Source organism: Hemibagrus wyckioides, linkage group LG18 (assembly GCF_019097595.1).
Source record: "Hemibagrus wyckioides isolate EC202008001 linkage group LG18, SWU_Hwy_1.0, whole genome shotgun sequence".
Lineage (NCBI taxonomy): Eukaryota > Metazoa > Chordata > Actinopteri > Siluriformes > Bagridae > Hemibagrus > Hemibagrus wyckioides.
Genome location: NC_080727.1, coordinates 19,028,212 through 19,050,221, shown reverse-complemented (window position 1 = coordinate 19,050,221; position 22,010 = coordinate 19,028,212). Strand labels below are relative to the sequence as shown.

Sequence of the window (22,010 nt, the reverse complement as noted above, 5' to 3'; positions counted from 1 at the left end):
TATTTATTTATTTTTATATACTGTATAATTTTTTTTTACACTGTAACTGATTTTTATTCATCTAAAGTAAGTAACACAAATAACGCTATTATATAACTTTTCTATAACATATAAACTATGTATTATATATAACATTATATTTAACATAATGTATATAACATTTCACTTCCACTTTTAAATAATGTTCATAATAATTAATAACTTATAGTAATATACAGTATGATGGAAATAAATGCCTAAAAACTTAAACCTATCCAAATGGAAATGAAAACAAGTCAAAACACTATCATGACAATAACTTGGTGGATCTAAAATGGTTGTGTTTTCAAGGTTTCTATTCTCATGAAAGGTTAAAGCCATTTAGTTTTTGGATTAGAGCGTCGGTGCTACATGAAATGATCCTTTACATCCTTTCTTATCAGCTCCATCTCTTCTCTTCAGCTCAGAGTGAACAATCTGCACCATCTGATGGACAAACAGAGCAAGTGGTTGGTTTCATGATGAAATCTAAGTACAGGGCAGAGGGAAAGCAGTCTGGAGTCCAGGTCCACGTGTGTAGTACAGAAGACTGATACAGAGGTTTTCTGATGAAAGTTAAGTATTTGAAAGATCTATAATAATGACATTATTTCATCACAGTCTCTATTAGTGAACAGATGATTATTCTAACAAGTCAGACTTCTTGTTGTAACTAGAATAAATGTCCTATAGTACACAGTTATAGATCAGAAATGATTATCACACTATCCAGTGTGACGAAGACGAGGTTCTCCGTTGTGTCCGGTTCCTCTCAGGGTTTCTTCCTCAGATCATCTCAGGGAATTTTTTCCTCACCTCCTTCCTCTTTAGGCAAAACTTTTTGATTGTATAAATTTCCATATTTCTCTAAAACTGTTTTGTGACAAAGTCCATTGTTAAAAGCCCTGTTTATTTGATATAATGTTGTATGTTGTATACTGTGACCTCTTGAACCAGTGTTAATGTATTTATTGATAGAGACTTCGAAGCACTTTCGTATGTCGGGATAAGGGCGTCTGCCAAATGCCAGAAGTGTAAATGTAAATTTCGAGCCTCATTTCAACCAAAATGGCGAACAATTTACCTCAGGAAATACAGTTTATTCTTAATATTCACTAACACATGCTATTCAGTTCCATCTAAGTGATAAATAAGAGACAATAGGAGATATTTCAGTCACACAGAGCTCAGGAACACAGCTCCCTTCTGCAGTCAGATCCACTTCCACCACTGATATTAGATCTATCGAGAGATTCTCATACACCAGTGTTTCTCACTATGGAGTCTGGGGAACAATCTCGTTATAGTTATGATTGAATTCTTCTAGTTTAAATTAGACTCCAAACCTCAATAAGTAAAAAACAACAAGCATTCCTTAAATCATGACAGCTTCAAAGTCCAAAAATAAAAAGCCTTATGACTCCAATGAATCTGTTCCTGGCTTGCAAGAAGCTGGTCAAAAATACTGCATCTCCATCACTGAGCATCTGAAGGCTTCGGCATGGAGGAGTTGGTGTTGAATCTATAATGAAGTCAGACGTTGAGCTGAGTTATGAGTTGCTCAGGAGCTCCTGGGAACTCCAACTGACTGTACAGTATATGACTGTAGAAAGGACATTATTCATGATCTCACTCTCCAGTGTTTATAATCATTTATAATTACACTCTCTGGTGTTTATAATCATTTATAATCACACTCCCATGTTTACAATCATTTATAATCACCCTCTTTGGTATTTATAATCATTTATAATCACACTCTCTGGTGTTTATAATCATTTATAATCTCACTCTCCTGATGTTTGTAATCATTTATAATCACACTCTCTGGTGTTTATAATCATTTATAATCACACTCCCATGTTTACAATCATTTATAATCACCCTCTTTGGTATTTATAATCATTTATAATCACACTCTCTGGTGTTTATAATCATTTATAATCTCACTCTCCCATGTTTTCAATCATTTATAATCACCCTCTTTGGTATTTATAATCATTTATAATCACACTCTCTGGTGTTTATAATCATTTATAATCACACTCTCTGGTGTTTATAATCATTTATAATCTCACTCTCCCATGTTTTCAATCATTTATAATCACCCTCTTTGGTATTTATAATCATTTATAATCACACTCTCTGGTGTTTATAATCATTTATAATCTCACTCTCCTGATGTTTGTAATCATTTATAATCACACTCTCTGGTGTTTATAATCATTTATAATCACACTCTCTGGTGTTTATAATCATTTATAATCTCACTCTCCCATGTTTTCAATCATTTATAATCACCCTCTTTGGTATTTATAATAATTCATAATCACACTTTCCAGTGTTTGTAATCATTTATAATCACACTCTCCCTGGTGATTATAATCATTTATAATCTCACTCTCATGATGTTTATAATCATTTATAATCTCACTCTCATGATGTTTATAATCATTTATAATCACACTCTCCCTGGTGATTATAATCATTTATAATCTCACTCTCATGATGTTTATAATCATTTATAATGTCACTCTCCTGATGTTTATAATCATTTATAATCACACTCTCTGGTGATTATAATCATTTATAATCACACTCTCTGGTGTTTATAATCATTTATAATCACACTCTCTGGTGTTTATAATCATTTATAATCACACTCTCTGGTGTTTATAATCATTTATAATCACACTCTCTGGTGTTTATAATCATTTATAATCACACTCTCTGGTGTTTATAATCATTTATAATCACACTCTCTGGTGATTATAATCATTTATAATCACTCACTCTCTGGTGATTATAATCATTTATAATCACACTCTCTGATGTTTATAATCATTTATAATCACACTCTCTGGTGATTATAATCATTTATAATCACACTCTCTGGTGTTTATAATCATTTATAATCACACACTCACTCTCTGGTGATTATAATCATTTATAATCACACTCTCTGGTGTTTATAATCATTTATAATCACACTCTCCTGATGTTTGTAATCATTTATAATCACACTCTCTGGTGTTTATAATCATTTATAATCTCACTCTCCTGATGTTTGTAATCATTTATAATCACACTCTCTGGTGTTTATAATCATTTATAATCACACACTCACTCTCTGGTGTTTATAATCATTTATAATCTGACTCTCCTGATGTTTATAATCATTTATAATCACACCCTCTGGTGTTTATAATCATTTATAATCACACTCTACTTGTGTTTATAACCATTTATAATTTAAATATAAGTCTAATATTAATCTTGAGCTTTTTGTTCTAGATTTCTTATGTTCTGTAAAGCTGTTTTGAGACAATGTCCATTATTAAAAGCGCAATACAAATAAAATTGAATTGAATTGAATTATGCCTCAAAAGTGACCTCTAGTGTAAGAAACCCTGATAAAGGTGTCCGTAAGTGTGCTCTCTGCCCTGGTGCTCTCTGCCCTGCCTTTCAATCAGAAACAAGTGAGTCAATGCGCTAAAGGATTTCCATACATACAGGAAATAAGTGAAAATGTGCCCTGTTTTTTCCCGTGTGTAGAAGATGCCCTCTGGACCCTGCCTCAGATCTCTTTCAGGCTTGTGTATTCATTTTCAGGAAGAAATAAACTGCAGCTGGAACAGAGCAATGTTTCAATGCAACTCACAGCGGAGAAGTGACAAGTAATGAATATGGAGATTTGTCCGGTTTCATTAATAGTAATTGCAGTTCACCTAAAGGGCAGCAGAGGGGTCTAAACACTACAAAGTGCTGAGATGACCGACGTATGGACAAGTACAAATACAGTACAGTGATTTTTAAAGAAAATTTAGAATACAATTCAGCAATATGCTTCAACATCTAACAGTGGGGGAGGTGGAAGCTCAAGCGCTTAAGGCTCTGGGTTGTTCACTGGAAGATCAGGGTTCAAGCTCCAGCACCGCCAAGCTGCCACTGTTGGGCCCTTGAGAAAGGCCCCCGACCCCTTCCTGCTCCAGGGGCGCTGCATCATGGCTGACCCTGTGCTCTGACCCCCAACCCACAAGGATGGGATAGGCGAAGTAAGAATTTCACTGTGCTGTAATGTATATGTGACAAATAAAGACAATTTAAACAAAGAAAGACGTTTGAGTTAATGATCTATTTCTAAAAGAACTGAACAACACTAAATGTAGAGTCTAATGATCCCGATTAGGTAAAGAACTGAATGTTCCACAGGAAAGGAAATGACACACACAGCATTTCTAAATGTGAAATATTTACTATGCAAATATCTCCGTTTATGACTTTATTGTTGTGTGCTATTTTGTGGCACTCAAGGCTTCGCTATTGGTTCCTGGAGCCAGCAATTTGCATAGTGTGTGTGTGTGTGTGTATGTTTATGTATGAGGAGTGTGTGTTTGTGTGTGTGTATGTGTGCGCATGTGTGTGTTTTTGGTGTGTGTGTGTGTGCATGTGTGCGTTGGAGGGCATCTATGTGTATGAAGAGGGATGTCTGTGTTTGCATGTTTGTGGAGTGTGTGTGTATGTGTGTGTGGGTATGTGTGTATATGTTTATGTATGAGGAGTGTGTGTTTGTGTGTGTGCATGTGTGTGTGTGCATGTGTGTGTTTTAGGTGTGTGTGTGTGTTGGGGGGCATCTATGTGTGTGGAGGGGGATGTCTGTGTTTGCATGTTTGTGGAGTGTGTGTGTGTGTGTGTGATAGTGATGAGAATTCCATCTCATCGCTCATTCAGTCCGAGTCAGATCATTTGACTCAGGAGTCGACTCTTTCAGCACCAAATGACTCACTGCTCATTTTCTGTCCCAAAGTTTGCAGTATTATTTTTTTTTAAAGAGGATTCCTCTCCACATTACTAATACATGCCCAGCCTGCTCGTATATGCAAATCAATTCTCAAAGCTCACCTACGAGAATCTGTTCGAAATGGAGTCGACTCATATGAACGACTCCTTGCTAGAATGTGCTTCTGGAGTTGGTGCTACCCTTGGTTCTGTCATGAGCTGAACATCCGAGTTGCCTAATAAGAAGAATATTTAACCTTGTCGTCTTTATCATCGATGAACCAAAAGCGACACCATATCTGATCTGGACATCTTCGTCACACAGGAAGAATTTAAAGTGTCACTTTCACTGTTTGAACAGCATTATAAAAGGTCCAGGAGAGGAGTGGTAATTCCTCAAAACTGCTATAAAATAGCTCACGGGCTCAATATAAACCTGTGCTGAGATCACTGGAGCCTTTAAAAACCTGTACAGTGCAACCTTTGGATTCCCAGACAGCACTTTTTCAGACAATCATTGCCTTGGCTCGGTAAGTGGTGCGGAGAAAAGCTTTCTACGTTTCCAGTTTAATCCTTTGCTGAATTTTCAATCCTATTTTAATCATTTTAATTCCAAATTTTTCAGCTACAATGCTGAAATTCATCATTTATATAAATTCAGTCTCAGTTCCTAAACGCTGCTTTAAAAACGATGCTTTAATTTTGCTTTATTTAATTGAGACCTTGTTTAAAAGTAGATGTTCTGATGACTGAAACATGAGAACAGAGGTTGTTGTTATGTGTATGATCCAGGACAGAAGAAACTGAGGGGGGAAAAAAATGAGACCGAACTTTGGCATCCAGTTCCTCCTTCTTGTGTTGATCTGCGTCTGTGGGGTCTACAGTACCAATGGTAAAACCTGTTCACGGAGAAAAATAGAATAAAATACAGATCTAAAGCTCCGAAGCTCGGCGTTAACTCTTATATAAAATAATATTTCGTAAATGATTCTCACTCAGACCAAAATCTTTCCTTCTAACCCGAGAGGAATGAGATCATTAGCCTGTTATTCTCCTCAGAGAGGTTTGAACTCGTCGTTTCATTGGTTACTGATCGTCTGAATGATTAACCCTTTTAGTGTAAATCAGATGAGTACTAATATGTTAGCATAATACGATATGATAGCCTAATACTTCTTCCTCTCCGTACATGCTACTGTGGTCACTGACACTTACTTGTTTCCCTTGATTTCTATTTCAAGTGGAAGCAAAAACCTGAAAATCCAATACATTAATAATTATTTTGGTTTCTTTTTGCTTCTTCTGATCGATGTTTTGACTATTTTGTTGATCTTTATTCTTTTTGACTAGTTCAGGCTTGTTTCTATCAGTTCCTGTTATTAAATCTATTCACAGTGAAAGTAACTGTAAAGTCTGCTTTTTAAACCAAAAAATAAATCTTAGCGCCCCCTGGTGGTACCATGATACAGCAAGTAACATCCCTCGATCCAGGGCTATAATGTGTCTTATGTTATAACTCCGACTAGCTCGATTCTTTCTAATCCTGATCTCATCTTCGTTTTACCAAAACCACAAAACACCAGTCACCATTCTGTCTAATCCCCCAACAAACGGAGGGTTGGTTCAGACGAACCCGGATCAGACCGTGACTCTGACCTGCGCAGTCATCGACTCTGCTGCGCCAGAAGAACTGCAGTGGTTCCGAAACGGACAGCAAGTGAGCCTCAAAGACGGAAACCGCGTAAACACCAGCCATGTGTGCGTGGACCCAGTGTCCAGAGACGACAACGCCGTCACCTTCACCTGCCAGCTGAAATCTAACGCTGACGTGAATGCCTCCATCCAGCTACAGGTTCAGTGTGAGTACGTGTGTGTGTGTGTGTGTGTGTGTGTGTGTGTGTGTGTCAACAATGTCGTTAATCAACATTGCTTTGAAGGAAATTGTTAAGCAAAAAACACATAACAATAAACCAACAAAATAATAAGTTGAATATCTCCGTTCAAACTTGAACACATACTGAAGTGTTTATTCGGCTTATAGCATATGGTCAATTATTACAAATTTCCACGTTTTTAAACACGTTTTTAAACCGTTTATGATTATATTTAATGGTACAGATTCTGTCCCTGCGTGATTTCGTAATTTTGCGATCGCAGAAATTTTTCGCAGATCTGGGCCGAGGCACATTCGGCCAAAGCTCAATTCCATTCACATGAGTGGAACATGAGTCCAGCTCTCATAGGAAGCAATGTATCTTTACTGGTAGGAGGGTGAAAGAAGAATCTTGTACTTGCAATTTAAACCAATTAAATAAATTACACAACAAATTCTGCAAGCCGCATCACAAACTTTGAAAAATAGCCGCAAATGTGAATGATTTTGGCTGTAACAACTGCAACATCTGTGAGACAAATGGTTATCACTGTTACAGGTTATAGCAGCTATAAACATTAGTGTCATTTCATCTCTCTCTTAAAGTTCAACACAAAAAATACAGCCTGTCAAGTCGCTGAGAAACCCGGAAAAAGTGCAAAGTTCTTTGTAAGACATTTGCAGAAAATTTCAATTTCAAAACCAACGATTATCCATCCATCCATCATCTATTACCCGCTTTATTCCTAATTAGGGTCACGGGGATCTGCTGGAGACTATCCCAGCACACACTGGGCAAAAGGCAGGGGTACACCCTGGACAGGTCACCAGTCCATCACAGGGCCACACATATAAACAGACAACCACACACACTCCTATGGGCAATTTAGAATGACCAATCAACCTAATGTACATGTTTTTGGGAGTAAATCCACGCAAGCCCGCTCCAGCTCCACATAGAAAGGCCGCTGCTGGTTCGAAACCAGGATTCGAACACCAGACCTTCTTGCTGTGAGGCAACAGTGCTAACCACTAAGCCACCATGCTGCCCACCAAATGATTATATCAATGGTAATACATTTTGCTTTCTTCCATTACAGCACGTTGTTTAAGGGTTTATTATCACATTTGGATTACGTCAACACTCCACCAAAATGAATGAGAATGTTCTAGAAGAGGGCATAAATTCAGACGTGTGATTCGAATCACAGCTGAAAGTATAGTGAAAATAAATCAACACCTTCTGACCAATCAGACTCAGGACCTTAACCTTACTGTGGTGAGAAAAATTTTTTCAGGAATAATGTTTTCATTAACTGTATCATCTCTCCTACAGATCCGCCAACGCTAGGACTGGATGTGGAAATGTTAGTAGAGGAGAAAAGCGATGCCGCTCTGTCCTGTGACGTTCGTGCTTATCCTCCGGTCAGTGTGGTCTGGAAGAAGGACAATAATCTTCTAGATCTTTCTTCCAGCAGCTACAAGACCAGCAACAACGGTTTTACGGCGACGCTTCACATTACAAACATTAAACGCCACGCGCACCAGAGTGTGTACACCTGTGAGGCCAACTCAAACATCTACGGCGTCAGCAAACGGAGCTTCAGTGTCACTGTTGTAGGTTTGTGTCTGTTTAAAAATCATCACTCTGTGTATGCGGTATCCCCTGAAGCCTCTCTCTAGTGGATCACGTCTGTATGTTCAATACATTTACATTTCCAGCATTTAACAGATGCCCTTATCCAGAGAGACTTATATTGTTATCTCATTTTATACAACTGAGGGTTAAGGGCCTTGCTCAGGGGCCCAGCAGTGGCAGCTGGGTGGAGCTGGGATTAAAACCCACAACCTTCTGATCAATAATCCAACACCTTCACCATTAAGCTTCATAGTCACATCATCTAACATCTAACATGTTAGCTGTAGTACAGATTCTTCTAGAAAAATACAGCCAAGTCCCACAATCCTTCACTACAGTGTTACTGATTCAGTTAGAGGTTTTAAGCTTATTTACATTTTGGACTGATATTGTTACATGTCTAGAACATACAAAATATGTTGAAAGAAAGAAACCTAACCGAAGCCTCAACCCACCTTCATTTTCCTGAAATTTGGGAAATTGGTCCAGCCTTTTATACTCACATGTATAAAGTTAGATTAGATTAGATTAGATTAGATTAGATTCAGCTTTATTGTCATTGTTCAGAGTACATGTACAGAGCCAGTGAGATGCAGTTAGCTTCCAACCAGAAGTGCATAAGTGGCATATTTACAATAAATTACAATATACAAGATAAGATATACAGCTATGGGGGTGATATGTACAAGTCGAGTAGGTATTATAAATAGGTCTAAAAATGATCTATATACCTCAAGATTTATCGCTTTTTCCTGTACGCTTGTCCACAGTGGTAGTTTATATGAAGCTGATATAAAAGTAGACACTCAGGACTTTAAGAATTTGTAGTGTTTCATAAGTATTTCTGTTTCTATCTAGCCTACTAAGGGTGATATATACACAAGTGGACAAAATAGTTTGCTACCCTTCCATTAAAGAAAGAAAACCCACACAATGGTCACTTGAAACTGTAAACAAAAGTAGTAATAAAGAGATATTTACTGAAAAATGATTCATAAAAATCAGACATTGCTTTTGAACTGAAACCTGGACAAAAATGATGGCACCTTAGGGACATGTTAAGGGACAGTTTCGAGTTTTTTCAGTGACCATTGTGGGGTTTTTCTTTCTTTAATGGACGGCTAGCAACAATTTTGTTCACATGTGAATATTCCTTCCAAAAACAAAAAGCCCCCCCCCACCATACACGTTTCTATTTTCAAAGTAAATGCTGATATTTCTTCAAATCCATTTCTGCTCTCTGAGATGTTTGTTCATCTAAACAGCAGCTTAGATTTGACCTTCAGTAACTAGAATTCTCGGTAAGGTTACCCAACAGAGAGAAAAACACACGATTAAAAAAACACACAGGAGTCCTGACTCGTTTCATATCAGACTCGCGGCTATGAAATAACTCATCTATTCAAGATGATTGAACTTGCCACAGTTTAACGTCGATATATATTTTTGCTCCTAAAACACAGACCAGGTGATGAAGTTCCCTCTCTGGCCTACAGTAGCCGGTGTGGTGGTCATCCTCTTAACGATCCTGCTGGCTGTCGTTTCCCGATGGCAGAAGATCATGAAGGTAGACTCATTTTCATGAATGTGAGAAGCTCAAGCGGGACTCCATTTGTTCAGATGCAATTAAGGAAGTGTTTTGTTCTTTGTTATTCGCTGCTATTCAGGTGATTTGTTTCTTTCTTTCAGTGCTTTAAGAAAGACTGACGTTTCTGTCAAATGGGCCATCACGTGCGGCTCGTTACGGCCAAATCCACTGCACTGACAATCACAGAGAGAAAACAGGAACCCAACACTTCTTCTTCTTCTATAAAGAGAGTTCAGCTTAATTAAAGATGTTAAAACACCCCTCTGTGTCACTGTCTGTTTTTTTGATGGAAAAATACAAGCGCAGTAACGGTGTAAAGTCAGAAGCTCCTGGTCGAGGTGAAGCCTTCATCCTGCCAGTTTTAATGACACTGTGCTTTTAATGATGTTGCACAAGCTCGGGGTGAGAAGATGTTACACCTTGAACCCTGAGTTTAAAAAACAGACTCTAGAGCATTGACTTTCTTTCTCAATACCATGGCAATATAAACCCATTAAAATATATTGCTAACTATTATAAATTCTCAAGGACAAGGTCAACGAGTTCCCGTGTTCCTCGTAAACAGGCACAGAAAACAGATTCATATCTTCATCACTTCAAATGTAAAACACAGTGTGGCGATGTCTCTGCGCTTCTTTAAAAGAGAGAATATTTCTCCGGCATACAGATCAGGTACAGAGAACGGGAAAAAAGGAGTAGAGAAAATAGCAGCACAGTATATATAGAAAGAAAGAAAGAAAGAAAGAAAGAAAGAAAGAAAGAAAGAAAGAAAGAAAGAAAGAAAGAAAGAAAGAACATAATGGCAACACAGTATAGAAAGAAAGAAAGAAAGAAAGAAAGAAAGAAAGAAAGAAAGAAAGAAAGAAAGAAAGAAAGAAAGAAAGAAAGAAAGAAAGAACGGAAGGAAGGAAGAACATAATGGCAACACAGTATAGAAAGAAAGAAAGAAAGAAAGAAAGAAAGAAAGAAAGAAAGAAAGAAAGAAAGAAAGAAAGAAAGAAAGAACGGAAGGAAGGAAGGTAGGAAGGAAGAACATAATGGCAACACAGTATAGAAAGAAAGAAAGAAAGAAAGAAAGAAAGAAAGAAAGAAAGAAAGAAAGAAAGAAAGAAAGAAAGAAAGAAAGAAAGAAAGACCAAATGAAGGAAGGAAAAAAAGAAAGAGAAAGAAAGAAAGAAAGAAAGAAAGAAAGAAAGAAAGAAAGAAAGAAAGAAAGAAAGAAAGAAAGAAAGAAAGGAAGGAAGGAAGGAAGGAAGGAAGGAAGAACATAATGGCAACAGTATATATAGACAGAAGAAAGAAAGCAAGAAAGCAAGAAAGAAAGAAAGAAAGAAAGAAAGAAAGAAAGAAAGAAAGAAAGAAAGAAAGCAAGAAAGAAAGAAAGAAAGAAAGAAAGAAAGAAAGAAAGGAAGGAAGGAAGTTAGGAAGAAAGAACATAATGGCAACACAGTATAGAAAGAAAGAAAGAAAGAAAGAAAGAAAGAAAGAAAGAAAGAAAGAAAGAAAGAAAGAAAGAAAGAAAGAAATGAAATGTAAAAATGAAATGAAACGAAAAAAAGGAGAAAGATCATAATGGCAGCACAGTATATAGACAGAAAGAAAGAAAGGAAGGAAGGAAGGAAGGAAGGAAGGAAGGAAGTTAGCACTTGTCCTAAAGAAATAATAATAAAAAATTCATTATATCAAAATAAAAAAGCTGCCTTTTTGTAGTAAACGAAGTAAGAATAAAAAACCTCGACACATGAACTCGACCAATCAGGACGAGGGGAAGGGTTTGAGGGGCGGGGCTTCGCAGTCTTGGGAAGAAGGTCCGCCAAATTCAAACTCCTACACCGAAGTGGCGCATTACAGCAGCGCGGTGGATCAAACCCTGAGACGGTAAGAGCTGGGAAATGAGTTAAAGCGTTGTGTTTCTCTTCAGTAATGTGTACTGGGTATTTGTTTAAAAAAACATTGGCAGTAAATAAGTGGTTTAGCACAGCAGCTGTTAGCCTGATAGACGCTACCGTTAGCTAGCATCGCTCACTATTGTTTCTGCGTGTCGTGCATCTCACAGCTATAAACACACACGTGCACTAAATAAACAAAAATATAAAGTAATATCAAGCTTCATGTCTCAATACACAGATAACATCTGGTTAATATTCGAACTTATTATATCCTATCTTCCAAAACCCCCTTACTAAACCGCGCGATTTATAGTTCTTAAAACAATACCTCGAATATTTTATGTCGATTTAATTTATTACTCAAATCAAGATCTTATGAGAAAAATGCTTGATCCTGTGCAGGACGTTTAAGGTTAATATTTGGCTATTTGTTGATCAGAGTCCTTCATTGAGAAATATGAATAAACACGAGTTTCAGGGTGCGCATGCGCAGAAAGACTAACGCGCCCATCGCTCAGATAAATAAGGTTAATGTTAACTCTTTAGCTAAAAGGAGATGTTAAGCAAAGTTTAAGAACTTCTTTTTTATAAAAAACTGTTTATTGTAGATCAGCAAGCTTTGGTTTCCCCTAGTTATATATTATTGTTTTGTTGCAGTGATAGAAATCACAGCCCATCATTATCAGCCCTATTATATTTATTATTCAGCTTGTTTTCAGTTATGATCCTGTTTAAAGAGTTTAATCTAATTTTTGTACCTGTTTTTTCAGTGGAATGTCCAAAAAGAACAAAACACAACCCAATGGTCAGCATGTTTCTCTACACCAGTGGTTCCTACTCATATACACCAAAAGAAATGGACATTATGCATTGTCCATGAGCCCAGGATATCGGTTTCTCCTTATGTACTCGTCATGCTTGTAAATCCATATCTGAGAAATATCAAGTGTTTGTATCAGACAATAGTGTTCTGAAACTAGTGGAGGTATTTGGTTGGAGATGCAAGACCATTATCTCTGAACTCCTGTTCTAGCAGTATAGCACAATGGACTGAAATACATACAAACCCTTTTGTAGTTAGAGCTCTGAAGATGTTCGTAATATTGTTTTGTAAACCAACAAAAGAGGAAGAGTCTCTCTCAAACCCCATCTCTAGATCAAACGACCCCACCCAGGGTCATGACCCCAAGTTTGAGAAACTCCGCTGTACACATTAAAAATGGTTTAGAAAGGAAATCTGTTTCAAGGGGATCTGTAGAAATTTTCTTTCGTATAAGGTTCGCTGAGTAAGGTGTCCATCTTTTAGTTCTTTAAAACTTTTGGCACAAAAGTGCAACTGATACTTAAGCAAACATTTACATTTCTGGCATTTGGCAGACGCCCTTATCCAGGGTGACTTATACAGCCAAGCATTTGAGGGTTAAGGGCCTTGCTCAGGGGCCCAGCAGTGGCAGCTTGGTGGACCTGGGAATCAAGCTCACTATTCTCGCACTCGTGTTTAATGAAAGAATTTCGTATTATTATTTTTTTTTCTTTCTCTTTTTTCCATACTGTGGGTTTTTTGTTTGTTTTTTAAATAATTAAAAAATATATATTTATTTACCTGTTTTTACTGTCAAACCATTTGTAATTACTTTGGTCAAATTCCTACATCTGGGGCTCACAAATGTATTAGAAACCAGCGCACTAAATTTCTCATACTCCAGTACAGCTTTATTTTATTGTTCTAGTCTAACTGTTTAGCTGTCACACTAGTTATCTGAACCTTTATTATTCTATATACTATAAGGCCAAAGGTTTGCTCCAGCATCCAAAAATCATTCTATACAACTGCAGCAGTCTGATCCACATACAGTATGGGTGTGATGGTCAGGGGTGCACATACTTTTGCCAATATAGTGTATAATGGTCCCATAGAGGTTTTTAATTTCAATGATGAAACGCATTTAGTCCATTATTTATAGACTCATTTAATTTTAAATCATCAAGGTTTGCATTAAACCAATTCAAGCAACTCAATCATACATATAATGATGCTGGATTTCATTTCCTGCAACAAATTTTGTGCGCTGTTTATCGTAATCCAAAATCTAAGCACCTACTCAGTGCTCACTGTTCAGACGAAGCCCTTGTGATACTGAAAATTCTATTAAATTGTCCATCACCTTTGTAACACTGTTGATTTCCCGACCCTTCTCACAGCAGCGGTTCCCATCATGTCATCAGCTATCGCGAGCAGCGTGAACGGCCTTAGCTCCACGGTGTCTGGGATGTGGCGCTCGCACAGCGTCCTCTCCGAGTCTGAACCCGAGAGCTCCCCCGAGGCCGGGCAGCAGTTTCGGAAGCTACGCTCCTCCAGCTCTCTCAACTCCCTGCGCATGTCTCTGAGGAAGAGACTTCCTTTAAAGACCGTACAGCCCACCAACAACGTCCCGGAGAATCCAAACACTGAGGAGTTTCAGAACAGCAAGAAGACCAGCGCCGTCACTCAGATCAAACGCACCGCCAAGAACACCATAGGAAACGCTTATCAGGTCAGATCCTTTTAAGATATCTGTGTCCCAGCTCACTGTGAGTTCGCGTTCAGTATGGGTGTCTAATATGATCAAAAAGGAGGTCACTGGTCAGTGATAACATGATGCCACCACCATCGTGCTTTAAAGTGCAATCTCATGGTGAGATTTTTGCTTGAACGATTGTTTCTCAACCCAGCGTCCCACCTGCTCCACACTAATACACACTAAGATACAACATCATCATCATGGCAGCACTGAGAACAATCCATCACGCAAAGAATTTCTAGTTGACCTCCATTATTCCATATAAAACTGCCCAACTTTATTTCTTCCCCTCAGAAGTTTCAAAAGAGCACACAGTCACGTGAGGAGTGCCTGGTGAGGACGCCTGGCAGGATCTTGGAAGGAGAAGAGAACGAGCATGCTCCTGCATCCGCCCGCACCCCGAAACGACAAGCCACCACCCCCAGACGCACGCCAAGATCGACCGCCAAGCGTAACCCGCGAGCCACAGGCACTCCGGAGCCCAGCGAGTCGGCCGTGAGAGCGGTGAAGACCGGAGGCACCAGGAGGCAGCTGGTGCGCATGGCGGCACTGAGGAGCCCTTTCGCATCTCCTAACACGGCGAGCCGCCGCAGGTGAGTAGCGTCCAAGGTTAAAGAGTCACTGTGTTCATAATGTAGCATTAGATCAGCTCCAGGGAGGGTTTTTTTTTTAAAATGAGTCCCTTTTGTCCTGCCTTAGGCAGTTTGATGAAGATCTGGACAGTGTATCAAAAGGCCTCAGGAAACTAAAGCGCCTCTCTCAGGCCTTTGATGAAGTCATTGGGAGAGACGAGCGGTGAGTAAAAAGTCTTTTAATACACACTGATTTTAAGGAACAAACAATACACAAGGCATTTGATTTCCTGACCACAAGCTTCAGTAGTTTTGTCACCATCTCATACAGCAGAATTTAATATAAAAGTGACAAAGGCATATATTTAAGGTTTTTTGAGTTTTCTTTAAACTTACCTTTAAATTATTATTTTTATTACTATTTAGGGAACATTACAATGTCTTTATGCAGATTTCCAAAAGGAAAAAGGGACTTTTAACTCTTCACTTTTTACCTAGCAATATTAAAACCAAGCACAACCAACATATATTTGAGTCAACATTATATCTGAAAATTTTAATTTGTTTATTTTATTCACATGGCTTAAATGTAGTATAATATATTTTGTAGTATTATATAATGTAGTTTTATATATTTATATAGTAGCGTTAATTGTTTATATGTAACCTTTTGATTAATTGTTTAATTATTGACAAATACGTTATATAAAAAGTGGAAATAATTAAGCACCAAAAGTCAGTGAGCGGGTAAAGAGGGAATTTAACTACAGGTAACAAATAACATGATGCTACCACCAGCTTGCTTCACTGATGTGGCTTAACAGTGAATATTTGGGCTTGAATTATTAAAAGATTGTGGATGAGAGACATGCGTTGCTTGTTAGCTGTGATATTGCACATAAATGTTAATAAGCATATGCTGAATTTTTTTTGATTGCAAATCTAAACATAATGTTAATTCAGACGGGTTTCTGGCAAATTTCAATGTAAATGTAACTAAAGGAAATTCTCTAAATGCGCAGTTATTCCCTACTCTGATATAAACACGGCGCTGACACTGAGACTTTGTCCATTTCAAAAATCACCCATTCTTGCATCCTGTTTTTGGTATCCAGTCTATTTCCTCTTTGGTATTTGGGTGGGTCTCTCTCTCTCTCTCTCTCTCTTTTTTTTTCCCCCTAACGGCTGTCTGCTCTCACTCTTCCTGAGGCAGTCTTCCCGCCAGAGGAAGATTTTGGCATGAGGGAATGATTTGTGGCTGCTTTGGGGTGTGTTAGAGGGAGACACACACGCACACACACACTGAACTGATAAGCTGCTACACACCAAACGATTTATTAAACTGCTGTCATGTATTAATGAAAAATTTAGTGACCTCAATGGGACAGTATTAATATGATGGTACAGCTTTAGTGTGTGTGTGTGTGTGTGAGAGAGAGAGAGAGAGAGAGAGATTTGGAAAGCACTGCAGTGTATCCGTCTGCACAGTGTCTAATACCGCCCCGTTATCTGGGAGCCCTGTGTTCCGCCCCCGAATTCCTCACATAACTCTGTTCCCGCCAAGATTTTCAAACTCCGAGTGCTTTTCCATTCAGGGAAGTCGTCCGAAACACTTCCAGTCATCACTACAGCTACACAGAGGGTCTGCTGTTCCCCAACGTTTCTGCTCACACTTCACATGAATTCGTGGCTTGTTTTGTTTTGTTTTGTTTTTTTTTCCTGTGCATGAGATCATCCATTAGGATTCTACCAAATTTCCAAAAACCGCTCCAGGAAAATCAAATCTCTTATAATAAAAGCGTTTGTGGTACATATCCCATGCTGATTTTTAAAAACGTAAGGGTTTTTACAGCACAAGATTTATCTTTTTTGTGTTTATCTCATTGGCTACCAGTTTCACCTTTTGCTAAATGACACGCATGAGTTATCATACGACAGCTAGCAGCTAGTCAAGCCAATAAACACACAGTAATGCTACGTCGCAGGGCTGTGTAACTCGCTCTGAAGAACACGCTCTGCCCTCTTCCGCATACATGAGCTCATATATGCTTGCGATTGGCCAGTGTCGATGTGATTGACAGCCAAGAGAAAGAGAGTACCGCCCTCCCTTCCGCTCCGAGAGATTCGATTTCAGGATTAAAAGATTTCTAAATAGTAAACATGTAAAATGTGACTAAAGGATCGAAGTCAACGAACAAAGCTTTTGTCTCGCCCCCATTTTTTAATGTTCACTCATACACGTTTGACATTTTCAAGCTCGTGGCCTTTCAAACCGCAGATTTACACATCCGACGACATGACCCCGAAGCATCCCATAAAATCTTGACGGGAAAACAGGAGGCTGTGTGCAGCAGCTAGGCAATGACCTTTTACTTGTAGTGCAAGAGAACAGATTAGCCTCTCCTGAAACCCAGTTCCTCTGCCCCCCTCGGGCTGCCATCAGTCACTCGGATTTGTTCCGTCGTTTTGTGTTGATGCAATTTCAGCGAAAAGGCCTCAAGTTTGTTAATGAAACTGTAGACTAACCTGTCTTTCATTCTAGCACCAGAAAATTCAAGTACTCTATTATAACGGAGTAAAGCCTAAGGTAAAATTATATTACAAAATCTATGATCAGAAAATTGATGTCTTTGACGTGCATGTGAAGGCTGTAAATACACCGTGTGTCTACAAGTTTGTGCACCCCTTAACCATCACACCTGGATGTCCTTGTTGAACATCAGATTCCAGATTTATTCCACATTTCCTGTTATAATAAGCTGTTTGTGAGGGATTTGAGTTCATTTTAGCTACAAGAGAGTTAGCAAGATCAGGTTATAATGTCAGAAGAGGAAGCCATGGAGTTTCAGATCGTTTCAAAGGTGTCCAGTGGGGTTGAGTCAGAGTCCGTTCAGGACGCTCCAGTTCTTCCAGTCCAATTTTAACCTCCACACCATGTCCTCATGCAGCTGCTTTGCTTTGTGCTGGAGCAGGTTCAGGTCTCTTAGTTCCAGTGAAGGGAAGCTGTAACACTACACTTTGTACAAATGCATGGTAAAAAAAAAATTTGAGGAAGAAGCAGGTGTGATGGTCAGGTGTCCATATACTTTTGCCCATACAGTGTAGCTTCACCTGATGTATGGAAACCCTTCCCCCTAAACTAATAACTGCAGCTAAAATGTCTGACTGTTGCATGCCCTTAAAAACAACCTGTTCTGTCACATACTGCCTTTCACACACTCCACGATCCTGACCCACGTGTGTTTATTTAACGTGTCTGTGCAGGACTGAGGCCATGGAGCATTACAGAACAGTGATGGCTCACAGCTACGGCTCCGGCTCCAACCCGAGCAGCAGCACGGGGAAATTAAACCGATCCTTCATCCGGCAGCAGAGCCGACGAATCCGCAACAGAGTGGGCAGCTGGACCGACAGCGCGCTCTCAAACCTCCGCAAACCCACATAGACATCAAGCTACCTTCGGATTTTTTTTCCACGTCTGTCTTAGTCCTGACTTCTCGTCATCGTCGTTGTCTTTTTTTTAATGTGTGTCTGTAACTGACCGTCTCATCATCCACCATCGTCAGATTTTGCCAAATGTTACTTTCCTGCCAAATTGTTGTCATGCTGTTACGGTATAAAGGTCTCGGTTGGAAAGCCATAAAAAAAAAACGAGGGCAAGTTTCACCATTGCACCAAAGACGATAATGTTCGTGTTACAGTTTTTACTTTTATTTCTATTTAACTATAAACTAACACTATAACCAACGTAGCAAGTCAAACCTGATGTTTACTAACTAGTCTCTAGTTCCATATTATATAGTCGCTAGACTCCACCTTGTATCGAGGTGCTGGGAGAATCTAACTCATCTTTATCTTTTTGTTTGTTTGTTTTTCGGCTGCATTCTGTAATTTAACCACACGGTCCAGATCGGGACAAAAACGAAGCAACGTCTGGGAAAGCTAAAATGATGTTGACTGGGAACTATGGCTTTTATATGCACTTTTTCTCATAACACTAAGCATTCTTGATGAAATGTTCACCTTTTCTACTTTAATAAAAAAAAAACAAATGTATCTGTATCGTTCTCTGCAATGTTTTTTTTCTTAATCGTACGATACCATTATCCACACTGTACAATGACTGCCTGCATTTCTATTACCAAGTCTATAATAACGTCACGTACCGTGTTGTGTTCCTCTCCTACGCCGAACAAGATCCTTTCTGGATAGCTCGCAGCGTCTCTGGAAGTCCGGAGACCTTCACCCTCTTACCTTGAAGTCTGCTTAAAGAAACTTAACATTCAATTACCAGACATTTTAATTCCCATTAATCTTTATTAAAGATTACATCATTACATCGTTAATGTTCAGTTTCCTGTTTTTGTTTTTTCCCCTTCTTAAAAACACCACACTCGTTTCAGTTATATACATCTATATACAATATGTTACAGGACACATATACAGCTTTCTACAGGTTACTACAAATCAGTACCGAGTGCACGTAACAGATACACGTAACACTTTCCCACGTATTACATGCTGCAGCTGTGTGTACAGCAGCACATACCGATGTGTGTGTGTGTATATATATATATATATATATATATATATATATATATATATCTAATACGTAAACACACACTGCGCAATGCCGCTTGATCTTGGATGAGAATCGAGTGGGAGGCAGACATGCAGGCAATTTAGAATAAGATCCGAAGAAAAAGAAGACGGTTTTGAAAAGTCGGCTAAAAGCGGGCGGCAAGGCCGGAGAATAATAGGCCGTCAGTGACGTGCTGCTATAAATAGAGCCGGTTACCTTCACAAAAGAGCACCACGGCAGCCAGCAGGAAAAACATGAACACCACATTACATAATGAGAGCTTCAGGCGCAGGTCGCAATCTGCGCTCGCAAATAAAACATCCTCTTCCTCGTTATTGCCTGCAGGGCCTCCGCGTTGTCGATCACGACGCCGCTCTGGTTTTAAGCGATCGGATTTAACATCGCTCTCTATGTTTGGTCTCTTTTTATTCCGTTGTAGTGTTCAGGTTTGGAGATTGAGAGTGAATGAGATCATGTGCAGTTCTGATCAGCGGAAATCTTACACTCATGTTCCTGCAACATGCACCATGTGCTAAACACCTTGTGTTCCTGTAATGTTACGCTCAGCCTACTAATTGATCGGAATGAAATCCCGCACACGCACCTGCCCTTTGTGGATCAGATCGGACATGTATGATTCAGAGACTCGGATATCGGATAACGTGACTCTATACACAGGCACTTGGCCTCTAAAGGTCCCTAAACGAATCCAGACACTCGTGCATCGTACAAAAATGGTGAAAAAGACAAGGAGGGAAAAAACAGGGAAAGTTTTCAAGTGGCTCATACTACGTCATATATACTGTATAATAAAGGCAAAAAAAAACTTTCAGAAAAGGAATCAGTGCTGCAGATAATGTACATAATATTAACGTATTATGGTTGCTATAGCGATACACAATCTATGAGATTTGGATTTGTTTTGTCTCCTACACCCTAAAGTACCACCTACCAGAATAATTATTCTATTTTTCCACCGATAGAAAGGTAGATTTTATCATGAGCTCACTGCTCGTGTTCCTCCCTGAATATCGTTCACACGACGCAGCCAGTATTCTCAAAACATACATCTTTTTTTTTTTTTACCCTGCTTTCTGATGTAACAGGGAAAATAAGCAGAGTGCCGTAATAACTGCTGTGAGAAAATAACAGCCCGAACCACCCGATACGGAGGCACCATTATCCCACCGAGTGGTCAACAATGCCTGAAGGAACCGAGTGACTCTGGGCAGATTGAACACAGACAAAACAGCCAATCATCCCCCAGGGTCGGAACAGAGCTCACAAACAAAGCAAGAAGCGGTTTCTTAAGACTTTCTGGCTTTATCGTGGTGATTGGCTTATTCAGGATCCGTAGGCTAGCGATGCGCCTGAGTGACGCAGGTCGGCTCGAGTGCGTCAGCACAAACCAAACGGGAGCTGGCTAAGTAAATGAGCCTCTCAGCTTGTCAGCAGAAATAAATGGCAGCCTGCTGCCCTACACTGAGCGCCGCATTAATGTTTGTCTGCAGATTGCTTCAAAACTTCACCGAACGACTGAAGAGAGGCTGCAGTGGATCCAGTCTCGGTGATTCTGGATTTTGCTGATTCTTTGATTTAGATTTTTGTTTCCGTACACAGCCTTGTAAAGGCACTTGGCCTCTAAAGGACCTCTTTACAAATAATTTTAAAATACTTTTGCTTCTACGAGGGTGAGTCAAATGGAAAAGATGTAGATACTCGTTAAGCGTCAGAAGACGTGCGTCTTACAAAAGTTTGATTAGAAAAATACAACGAAAAAAGTTTTCAAGTGACTCTTACTATATCAGATATACTGGATATTAAAGGCAAAAAACTTTATGAAAAGGAATCAGTGCTTCAGATAATGTACATAATATTAATATGTATTATGGTTGCTATAGTGGTCCACAGTCATTTTAGAAACTTCACCGGTTTAAAGAAGGACTGAAAAGGGGCTGCAGCGGCCGTCTCTCTGAAACCGCTTCCGGATTTTGCCGATTTTTGATTTAGAAGCTGACATTTTTTTCACAAACGGGAACAACATTCTGAATGCTGGATAATAGGCAGCAACACTGTTAAAAAAATGTCTAATCTAATCCGTCTTACCACAAGCACAATGTATTTCTTTTAACCCCCATCCTACCAAGTGGTCACATTTTCTCACAGTACAGCAGTAAAGCCTCCTGTTTCTGGGTCCTGATCGTCGAGTTCGATGCGGATCTCAGGCCCGTCCCTGTGGCTCTCGGGTTGGCTCTGAGCTCGCTCCGGTTTGGGTGTGGACGACGAGGACGAGGGTGGAGATGCCTGCTGCATGGACATGGCTCGGCGCAGCAACGGAGTGCGTTTACATGTCAAGAAATCCGGCGACGGAGACAGGAAGTCCGGCTTGGACGAGAGGCCGAAGGAGCCCTGGCGCAGGATCATGCGGTTCTTCTTGGGACGTGAGCCGTGCTCGAACTCCAGGGCAGAGAGATGAGCCGCGTATCCCTCACTCAAGAACTGAGGATCA

The 22,010-nt window shown here is 39.3% G+C and overlaps 4 protein-coding genes across 8 annotated transcripts in view; 2 read left to right on the top strand and 2 right to left on the bottom strand.

Moving 5' to 3' along the window:
• slc47a1 (solute carrier family 47 member 1) overlaps positions 1-19,221 on the bottom strand; it is a 43,415-nt gene extending 24,194 nt beyond the window's left edge. The window contains exon 1 of the mRNA XM_058414794.1: positions 19,086-19,221. The gene's annotated coding sequence lies outside the window, so the exon portion shown is untranslated. The remainder of the gene's footprint in view (positions 1-19,085) is intronic.
• On the top strand, positions 5,189-10,157 carry tmigd1 (transmembrane and immunoglobulin domain containing 1). The gene is made up of 6 exons (XM_058414800.1): positions 5,189-5,327; positions 5,590-5,689; positions 6,381-6,656; positions 8,007-8,291; positions 9,773-9,876; positions 9,999-10,157. Exons 2-6 carry the CDS (start codon positions 5,617-5,619, stop codon positions 10,014-10,016), a joined length of 756 nt encoding a protein of 251 aa, XP_058270783.1. The 5' UTR covers positions 5,189-5,327; positions 5,590-5,616; the 3' UTR covers positions 10,017-10,157.
• Positions 11,637-18,971, top strand: LOC131368723 (uncharacterized). 3 transcript variants are annotated; one of them, XM_058414799.1, is made up of 6 exons: positions 11,637-11,775; positions 13,989-14,320; positions 14,642-14,940; positions 15,047-15,142; positions 17,462-17,506; positions 18,184-18,322. In XM_058414799.1, the coding sequence occupies exons 2-5, from the start codon at positions 14,003-14,005 to the stop codon at positions 17,496-17,498; spliced, it is 750 nt and encodes a 249-aa protein (XP_058270782.1). In that variant the 5' UTR covers positions 11,637-11,775; positions 13,989-14,002; the 3' UTR covers positions 17,499-17,506; positions 18,184-18,322. The 3 variants fall into 3 exon arrangements, with proteins under 3 accessions (XP_058270782.1, XP_058270780.1, XP_058270781.1); XM_058414797.1 differs by lacking the exon at positions 17,462-17,506 and having other exon boundaries at positions 18,184-18,971; XM_058414798.1 differs by lacking the exon at positions 17,462-17,506 and having other exon boundaries at positions 11,677-11,775; positions 13,992-14,320; positions 18,184-18,971.
• The window catches only part of plrdgb (PITP-less RdgB-like protein), a 76,659-nt gene continuing 71,262 nt past the window's right edge, over positions 16,614-22,010 (bottom strand). For 2 of the 3 annotated variants that reach the window (XM_058414791.1, XM_058414792.1), the window contains one exon: positions 16,614-22,000. In XM_058414791.1, coding sequence (XP_058270774.1) covers positions 21,662-22,000 — 339 coding nt within the window. In that variant the 3' untranslated portion in view covers positions 16,614-21,661. The remainder of the gene's footprint in view (positions 22,001-22,010) is intronic. The other variant, XR_009207186.1, reaches the window with a different exon arrangement.